At 39.2% G+C, this 10465-nt stretch overlaps 1 protein-coding gene across 1 annotated transcript in view; it reads left to right on the top strand.

The window, feature by feature from the left end:
• The first annotated feature begins 3826 nt into the window (after window positions 1-3826).
• The window catches only part of LOC126234377 (33 kDa inner dynein arm light chain, axonemal-like), a 129123-nt gene continuing 122484 nt past the window's right edge, over window positions 3827-10465 (top strand). The window contains exon 1 of the mRNA XM_049943063.1: window positions 3827-3937. Within this exon, the coding sequence (XP_049799020.1) occupies window positions 3863-3937 (75 nt within the window). The 5' untranslated portion in view covers window positions 3827-3862. The remainder of the gene's footprint in view (window positions 3938-10465) is intronic.

Raw genomic sequence — 10465 nt, 5'->3', positions numbered from 1 at the left:
GATTGGAATTATTAAATTCTTTCTTGAAGTCTGAGGGTATTTTGCCTGCCTCATACATCTTGCTCACCAGATGATAGAGTTTTGTCATGGCTGGCTTTCCTAAGGCTATGGATTGTTGTCTACTCCCCGGGCCTTATTTCGACTGAGGTCTTTCAATGCTCTGTCAAACTCATCACGCAGTGTCGTATCTCCCATTTCATCTACGTCCTCTTCCATCTCCACAATATAGCCCTCAAGTACATTGCCCTTGTATAGACTCTCTAGATACTCCTTCCACCTTTCTGCTTTCCCTTCTTTGCTTAGTACTGGTTTTCCATCTGAGCTCTTGATATTTAAACGAGTGGTTCTCTTTTCTCCAAAGGTCTCTTTAATTTTCCTGTAGGCAGTATCTAACTTACCACTAAACCGAGCGAGGTGGCGCAGTGGTTAGCACACTGGACTCGCATTCGGGAAGACGACGGCTCAGCCCGCATCAGACCATCCTGATTTAGGTTTTCCGTGATTTCCCAAAATCACTCCAGGCAAATGCCGGGATGGTTCCTTTGAAAGGGCACGGCCGATTTCCTTCCCCGTCCTTCACTACTCCAATGAGACCGATGACCTAGCTGTTTGGTCTCTTCCCCCAAACAACCCCAACCTCTTACCACTAGTGATATATGCCTCTTCATCCTTACATTTATCCTCGAGCCATCCCTGCTTAGTCGTTTTGCAGTTCCTACCGATCTCATGTTTGAGACGTTTATATTCCTTTTTGCCTGCTACATTTACTGCATTTTTATATTTTCTCCTTTCATCAATTAAATTCAATATATCTTGTGTTACCCAAGGATTTCTACTAGCGCACGTCTTTTTACCTACTTGATCCTCTGCTGCCTTCACTATTTCATATTTCATCTCTCAAAGCTACCCATTCCTCTTCTACTGTATTTCTTTCCCCGTTCTTGTCTATCGTTCCCTAATGCTCTCTCCGAAACTCTCTACAACCTGTGGTTCTTTCAGTTTATCCAGGTCCCATCTTCTTAAATTCCCACCTCTTTGCAGTTTCTTCCGTTTTCTCTTCAGTTCATAACCAGTAGATTGTGATCAGAGTCCACATCTGCCCCTGGAAATGTCTTACAATTTAAAACCTGGTTCCTAAATCTCTGTCTTACCATTATATAATCTATCTTAAACCTTCTGGTGTCTCCAGGCCTCTTCCACGTATACAACCTTCTTTTATGACTCTTAAACCAAGTGTTAGCTATGATTAAGTTATTCTCTGTGCAAAATTCTACCAGGTGGCTTCCTCTTTCATTTCTTCCCCCCAATCCATATTCACCTACTACTTTTCCTTCTCTTCCTTTTCCTACTATCGAATTCCATTTCCCCATGACTATTAAATTTTCGTCTCCCTTCACTATCTGAATGATTTCTTTTATCTCATCATGCATTTCTTCAATCTCTTCGTCATCTGCGGAGCTAGTTGGCATATATACTTGTACTACTATTGTAGGCGTGGGCATCGTGTCTATTTTGACTACAATGATGCGTTCACTATGCTGTTCGCAGTAGTTTACCCGCGCTGCAATTTTTTTTATTCATTATTAAACCTACTCCTGCATTACCCCTATTTGATTTTGTATTTATAACCCTGTATTCATCTGACCAGAAGTCTTGTTCCTCCTGCCACCGAACGTCACTAATTCCCACTATATCTAACTTTAATCTATCCATTTCCCTTTTTAAATTTCTCCCGATAACGACGTCCTCCTGAGCAGTCCTCGCCCGGAGATCCTAATCGGGGACTATTCTACCTCGGAAATATTTTACCCAAGAGTACGCCATAATTATTTAACCATACAGTAAAGCTGCATGCCCTGGGGAACAATTACGCCTGTAGTTTCCCCTTGCTTTCAGCTGTTCGCAGTACCAGCACAGCAAGGCCGTTTTGGTTAATGTTACAAGGTCTGATCAGTCAATCATCCAGACTGTTGCCCCTGCAACTACTGAAAAGGCTGCTGCCCCTCTTCAGGAACCACACGTTTGTCTGGCCTCTCGTCAGATATCCCTCTGCTGTGGTTGCACCTGTGTCACTGAGGCACGCAAGCCTCCCCACCAACAGCAAGGTCCATCGTTCATGAGGGGAGGCAAAAGATCTAGGAACGGCCCTGGATATTTGGCAGGAAGTTCTGCTGTGACCTCGCCGAGCAGGTCTTATGGCGCCAATAACGGTCATGTATTTGTCCGTCATTTGCATAGTCGTAATGATGCTTCGGTGCAACACTTTCATGTTTCACTACTATCGCATATTGTGCAAGGGACCCAAAAATATTTTACTTTTCACTGAAGAAAAGGTCGCCTTGAAGTGTTTATGCAAAGTGCGGATGTTCTTGTGGATAGATTCTCCATGGCTGGTATAAGCACTGTAGCTGCAGAGTACGTTTCGAAGGTGGAGTCTACATCTACATCTGCACTCTGCAAACCACCGTGAGGTGCCTGGCAGAGAGTGCGTCCCATTGTAGCAGTTATTAGCGTTTCTTCCCGTATAGAGCACGGGAAGAATGATAGTTCGAATGCCTCTGTGCGCGCAGTAATTATTCTAATCTTACCTTCACGATCCCTAAGTGAGCGATACGTACGGGACTATAGTTGCACTTTCCGGGGTCAACACTGTAGCATCTCCTCTCAGAAAGCAGTCCGAATAATGTTATGGTACTCCGTTCATTGATGCACTTGTTTTTATTTATCATTTTGTGTACACTTCAGTTACACTCAAATTAACATGGAAGCTGGTAGACAGTATACAACAGCACAAAAGAGAAAGATAAAAGATAGTATAACTCACCAAAGAACAAGGATAAATAAATAAATAAATTTAAGAACTATAAACTCTGATGGGAAGAGTTCCCACGAGGTTTTAATTACCACAGACAAATACTGTTACGCAGCCTACGTTACTGGTCGACGTGACTTGTTACGCGCTGACACTTGTAAGTGCAGTAGATTAGCGTCCTGGACGGTTGGAGAAAGTGATAACGCACAAAAGCGTATTTTGAGTTGTGCAATAAGGCCCAGTAATGTAAAAAGAAGGCAAGCACTTCCTACAGATTCGTATGAGACTACTTGTTGATACCAATGTCTGTGGTACATACGAATACATATCAGATAACATGATCAGTCTCTATGCTTATTAAATTGAGAGTTAGGACTTTCTTCCGCCAACCTCTTTAGTTACAGGGAATAGAAAATCTTCTTTACTAACAAGATTTTATTTTACATTCCAGGATTTTACACAAAAATGTAGCTTCGACAGATGTTCACTCTGCCCAGTGGTGTGAGACATAAAGTGAAAGCAACCTAAAATGATACGATAACTGTATAAGGCCAGTTAAAGTTCGCCATCAAATCCAAACGTGTTAGTACTTGAACACCCCTCGTTTCTACTAATTTATGCCTCCATTCATTTCAGTTAATTTTCTCCATTATTTACATAGACGAAGAACCGGACCTTTGCGCGTAGTATTTGAATGCAATTTGTAACTAGGCTTCAGAACGTTTGACAGTCAGTTTAGATTGAAACAGGTTATTTAAGTATTTGTAAACGAATAGCAAAGTCAACTTTGTGTCACGTATTGTTTTTAATGATGTAAGACACAAACCGAAGGAGAATTTGTAGAAGATGAGTATACGGTAAGAGACGAAATGAAAACTGTTTCGTTTTTCTCCTCCGCCACATATTTCTATTTGTTTTCGATACTCGCAGTGTGTTTTATCTGTAATGTTCTTTCCATTGTTTGAACAGCGGACGCGGTCATAGATGACAACTGAAATTGGCTTTGGCCTAGTGCGTGATTCGAAGGAACTGGAGTTTTATTCGTAACAAATGTTTGAGCCAGTGCCACAGTTGCTGCTGAAATATGATGAACCGTACGTCGTTACTGAAACACCAGCAGACAGGGTAAACTTTTGTCAATCAAACCAACAAATACTAGGCGACAGTTTGTTTAAAAACAAATATCGTACTGAACACACCCATTCACGTTTCGTGACATACCGGCAGTTTCTTCAAACACGAGTGCATGTTTCCTGATTTAGTTTTGCTGTTCACGAAATTCGTTTGGGAAAGTCAAGCTGCAGCTTTTCAGTTGACGAAATCTGCGGGTAGGTTACACAACGAAGTGCTTATCGTTGTGGGAAGAAAGAAGCAAGTAGAAACCATATCTTTCAAACAGGCTAGATTTGGAAAGTTGACTCATGAGTGGGACGCTAATGCGACATTGAAAGGGCATTTTTGTAGGAGAGTAAAGGCTTTTAGGAAAAATGATATTCAGGTATCTTTTTGCTGTTTGACTGAAATGACCCAATCGTTTCCAGCAGAAATAGTGTCACATCACGGATGACTCATGCAACGTTAATTTCCTTCTATTTCTTTTTTGTTCGTGCCGGCTCCTTAGCATCATGCTAGACCTTTTCAGTTCGTCCTTTTTTTTCCCAATATCTCTTCATTCTCTTGCCCTGGTACTGCCCTGGTACTCTCTGCTTCCATGATCTTAACTTTTATTCCAGTATCAGACCACATATGGCCTTCCACTGGATTCCTACCCTGCAGTGCTCCGTACGGATTTTTATCAATTCCAATTGTTTTCCAATGTCCTCTGACGTCTTTCATTCATTTGTTCCCTATAAAGCATGTCTTCCACCATCTTGATCAACATGTTGCCCTGTATCCTCATGATGTACCCAGAAAATCTGGTTTCTCATACTTATGAAGGTTGAAACTGTTTCAACACTCTCATACAGCACCTGCCTTGATCTATGTATCTAGACTTTACCTTGCTTTTGTGCCCCAGATCTCTCTCAAGATCTTTCATTTCTCCTCCCACAGCCAGATATTGACCCACTTGCCCTAGGTGGTCACCCATTGCATACATACCGTATTTCTGATTGTTCTTCGTCATCGTTATCAGTCATTTATTGGTCCATTCTGTTTACATGCTTCAGTAGTGTACTGACAAGTCAAAACAGAGAGAGAGACCATACATAAATTAACATCATTAATTACAACACAATTTAAATGGTAGAAATATCATAATTACAGATTCAAAAATACATGAATTATTTTACTGAGTGAAAGCATTGTTTCATCAAAAATGGCGCAATGTTATGTTTAAAGGTATTTTTATGTGACTGTTACTTTAAATTACTATGTAGGCTACCCTGTGAAATTTCGGAATTGCAACTGGATGACATCTTACCACACTCACCTGAAGATAGCTAAATGGTTTTTAGCTGAAATATTGTGACAGGATATCAGTGCCATCCACCTGCAGTCCTGAAATTTCATGGCATACTCATTACTCCAGGGAAAGCTCAAGAATCACACTAGGTAAGCTGTTGAATAAAATAACAGTCATGTGTGAAACAGTTTCTGACAGAATAGTGCTATAAACTGCCACATCTGCTATTAACAGATGGTTCTTGTGTTGTGGTTGCAGACATGTTTATTTTGTTGTAGGTCCCCAGTTCTATTTTAAAGTTTGTCTTTTGCAAGCAGGGTTACATATGTGTGATGACTTGGTAGGCTTATTATTTTCAGCTGAATGAATTATGATCTGCATGTTTCCAGTTTCTTTGAGCTTCAGGTAGCTCTGACTGCTTTTTTATGCATTCTAAAGATTTTGATGCAGGTGGCTGCATTTCCCCATAATATTAGTCCATACTGAAGTAATGAATGGAAGTGCACAGGATATATCTGAGCCACTCTTGACCTGCTTGCACTTTGATTTAGTATATGAAGAGCACAATTTGGAGGCTTTGTTTCAAGAGTGTTCACATAACAGTCTCATTTTAAATTGTTTGATAGCCATATTCCTAGAACTTTACTTTTATTAGCCCTAACCGGTTTCAGTGATATATTGTTAAGACATGATATTGTATAAATTTTTTGTAGAAGTGAGGAACACAGGAAATTCACAAAGATAGCTTTTTCTTTCTTTCTTTATTTATTATTATTATTATTATTATTATTATTATTATTATTATTATTATTTTAAGGACAGCTAGTAACCAGAGACTATGAAGTATCTATTGCTGATTTCATAAACATTTTGTTTACAGCTGTTGTTAAAATGCTGATGTCATCTGCAAATTATTTATTTATTTACTCACTTGCCTTTATAAAGGCATTTGCATCATCAGTGTAATGAAGGAATAATAGAAGTTGTAGGATAGAGCCTTGTCTGCCTCCCAGTCATTTGTAAACTCAGCATGGGGGCAGAGGGGGGAGGGGGGCAGATGGGCTGATCCTGTCAGCATAGTGTCTAACATGGCTGTGTGTTCCTCCTGTTGCATTTCAAACAACATTGGCTTTCTGGCTTTCCAGCTGCTGCTGCTGCTGCAGCAAACTTTCAAGAATCACCTCAAAGGATCCACTAGACGTCATCATCAGATTGGCAAGAAATATATGTAGTGAGTCCAGTCACCCTCACAGCCACTTGTGTTGTTATTCCACACAAAGTTCTAAGCGTTTCAATGTGAACACAGTTCTGATAATTCATACAACACCAGAACGCAAAGCCAGGCCAAGGTCAGGATACGAACACAATTCGTCGCAAGAGCAGAACTCAAGAACTACAAGCCAATACAATAGGCAAATGAAAGAGAGTCTGTTCTGCTCCAGAGTTAAATGAAGTTTGTTTATTGCTCAATGTCTTGAGGTGGCACTGGCTGTCAATGGCACAGGTGCTGAGGCGGGGCTGTCTTCTGATGTGTCATTGTGCCACCACTTGGCGGCTGACCCTGCATTGCTTGGCGTTGGCACAGGCAAGATGAATAATGACAACTTGCTTCTAGTCATTGTGAAATGTTATGGTAGCCATGGTGGTGGTGGTGTTGGAACAAAAAGAGTGGTAACACGTTGGGTCAACGGAAAAAGTGACAAATCTGAAAAAATAAATCTTAGCTATCAGTGAACTCACCTCTTTCTTTCATCAAGTATTATAGAACCTGATATATTGTCACTTAGAACGTGATCCAAAGAGATAAAAAATGCAAATTGTATATTTTCTATAATTTTGATGTAAATGTACATTGATGAAACACAATGCTGACAAAATTACTGGTTTATGGGAAACATAATTATTTTCATATTTCTAATGCACCACACAATTTTTTTCTCTTGTGAAGTTGTGAATACTGTCGTTAGATACAGTAACATATGTATTGTTTTCCATAAATGTCCAAAAAGATAAAATCAATAGAAGACTTATTATTCAAATTGTAATTCTTTGGTTAAGGATATCAGTTATATCAATCACGTGAACATATTTGTGCTCTGAAATGGAATGTAGAGGGTGGCAGCCATTCAAGGAATTTTAGGGATTTGATTTTAAAAAAATTATTTCAAACCCCCCAGTTAAGTCTTTACAAGTTTTCTTCCAGAGCAACTTCAGCTGTGCCTACATGACACAAGTTGCCTGTCTTTTTAGAACTCAGGCAGTTCTGTCTGGTTAAAGCTGCTGGCAAGAGGCACCTTGAGCGCTCTGCTGAAACTGACAGCGAATTCATGCCATCATTTTTAGCTGATAGTGTGCGTTGGATACAGGTCACATTTGTGGACTCTGCAGGATTCTGCAGTGCAAAACACAATTGCGTCTCTTTCTTGTGATGCTGACTTTGACTAGCACAGACATCTTTTTTGGGAGGCAGAGCCTCTGGCTGTGCACTCCGTGACCGGCCTTCAACATAAATTAACATGAACCGCCTCCCCTTCTGTTGCCCACTTATTTAGTTGTTCGTCCTCCTAGACTGGCCTGAACCTGCTAACTTTGTCCCCACATGTGTCCTTTAGATTCCATACACTGAAATATATTCTCTTTCTTTCCTATTTTGTCATTTAATGAAAGCCCTGGATGCCCACTCGTAAGTCCTGACTGCTTGACCCCATATAGGTTGTCGTCATAAGCTGGATGCAGCAACCTTCTTCCCTCTCCCTGCACATGTACAGGATATATCTTTATTCGTGTTCACTTAAGAGTATGTGTTACATTTTGGTGGGAGGCAGTTGTGGTGTAGTTGTAAAGCAGTTAGTGTCTATAAGTGTGTTAATTTTTGAAAGCTACAAAATAAGGAATAAAATAATTTTGAAGAGAAAATACATTCCTGCTTAATGGTATTACCAGTTCCCGCTTCATGGTATTACTGGTTTGATGTATAGTAAACAGAACCCAAACACCTCTTTTGCAGCTTTAGACTGATGTACTAGGACATGCATTGATACTATGAAATAGTACATTTATAATGGCTACACAATAGCCAAAATCTAGATTTGCCTAGCAAAACCTGAAACAAAAGTATGACTGACTGCTGTGCTCTGTCATTTGAAAGTCATATCACAGTCATTGAGTGCACCCCCATACCTAATGGAAGGTAAATTGATAAGCAGCTGATAGGTTGGCAATGTTAGTGAAATTTAGTTTGGGGGTTATGATGCACTCATAAATTTCAGGCATCCTTGTGGTCTTTGGAGATTGTTTCACAGAGCAATTTGAAAGGCTACATGCTGGATCCATGATGAGCAGGTTATCACGTATTATTGGTGCCCTCTACAACAACAGAGGGTTGACAATACAGTTTCCAGAACGTTCATTATTAAAGTTGATGAAAAATTTAAATCATTGCAGCACTAAAGCAGTTTTTTTAATGGATGCCAGTATGTTGCTCGGAAATCATAAAAACGTCCAAATATGAGGCTTGGGAAACTCTGCTGAATTCCCTAAAGGCTTCAGAACCTGTTTAAGGAACCCACATTTAACAGCCCAATAACAACCAACAGACTTGGGAAACTGGAAAAAGTTCCAAAGCCATGGTGGGATTTGTATGGCTATTGGGTGTGGCTTTTGTTGATGGTGATGACAGTTTTTTGCTAACTTATAGAGGCAAAAGCTACCTTGAACCAACACAAGCCTTTAATTCTACTATAACTAATGACTACATAAAAAAAACATGTTTCTGATACTTGAAGCAGCTAGAGTGTGATACTGGATCCCCCTTAAAACTTGGTTGTGGTGACAGACCAATCTTTAGCACAGCTCAAGCTCTAGGCTAGGTTAGAAGGTGATAATTCAGTTGTGAGTCGACAAAGCCAGTGAATGTGAATGCCAGATAATGCTTGGGGTAACAAACAGATCTGTAGCATAGCCTAATGTTTACATCCACACCACATTTAATGCACTTTTCATCATAAAAATTGAAACTGAAAGATAAATTCAGAAAACATGTTTTAGATAGTAGACAAACAATGAAAAGTCCAAATTGGAATATCAATAATATTTTAAAAAGCATACATTGCTACTCACCATAAAAATAACCTGGTGAGTTGCAGACAGGCCCAACCGAAAGACTGCTACATATAAGCTTTCAGCCAAAGCCTTCTTCAGAAAAGAAAAACTCATACACATTCATACAAGCAAATACACCTCTTCAAATATGGCTAAAATTTTTGAAATGTCATTGTGAGACATGTGCACCTTTCATGTAAAAGGCCACTACTCACAAAATATTAAAACTTGCTGCTGTAGGTTAGCAAACTTGAAAATCAAGTTTGAACAAAATCTGTGATGGTGAGTGGGGACCATCTCTAAAACTGGACCTTTTAACGTGGAATGATCTGCCTCTAGAAGAAGAAAATCTTTTCTAGTTGTCATACAAGAGTACATTGAAGACATAAACTAGCAGCATGGAACTTATTGATTTTTTGTATCAGTAAAAGGTGAATATCTTCTAATCAGTGGTAAATATCAGTGAATATTAAATCAATTTACAACATCCTATTTGTGTGAAACTGGGCTTTCAGTAGTTACTGTAATAAAGAGTAAATGTTGTTCAAAACGAATGTGGAGCAGAAAATAAGGATAGCTGTTTACAGTTTGATTCCTAGATCTGAAAAGTTGGGTAGTGGATAAGCTCATCCATCCTATTCATCATAATAATGATAAACCTGTCCAATAAATAGCACGTGAATTCAAAATATGTGTTACATTTATTAACATGTTTTTAAACTAACCTAACCATGGCAACTTGATTATGTAGACCAGTGACTTCGACTTAGAGTGGTGTGGAAACAATGCCATATTTTAAGAGTGCTGGGAATGAAAGACGTTTAGGAACCATTCTTGTAGGTCATTTGATCATTGTCTTTAATTACTCTATCATCTTTATGTTCACTGATAGACTTCCCAGTTTCATCTCTAAAAACTTTCCAGATTGTTTTGAGTATATTTTTGGAGTTATTAATTTCTGTTGCAACATGCAAGTTTACTGGGTTATTTTTTATAACTTACCCCAATAAAGGACAATACTTTTGATAATATGGAATCAGTTACACATCTGTGCTTGTCATGAACATTTTTTATAGTTCTTTATTCCTGAAACATGATACCTTTTTGATTTCACAATTGTCATATAAACAACTCCCATTTAACTTAAA

The sequence above is a fragment of the Schistocerca nitens genome, chromosome 2 (assembly GCF_023898315.1).
Source record: "Schistocerca nitens isolate TAMUIC-IGC-003100 chromosome 2, iqSchNite1.1, whole genome shotgun sequence".
NCBI classification, from domain to species: Eukaryota; Metazoa; Arthropoda; class Insecta; order Orthoptera; family Acrididae; genus Schistocerca; species Schistocerca nitens.
This window is presented reverse-complemented; position numbering and strand designations above follow the sequence as displayed.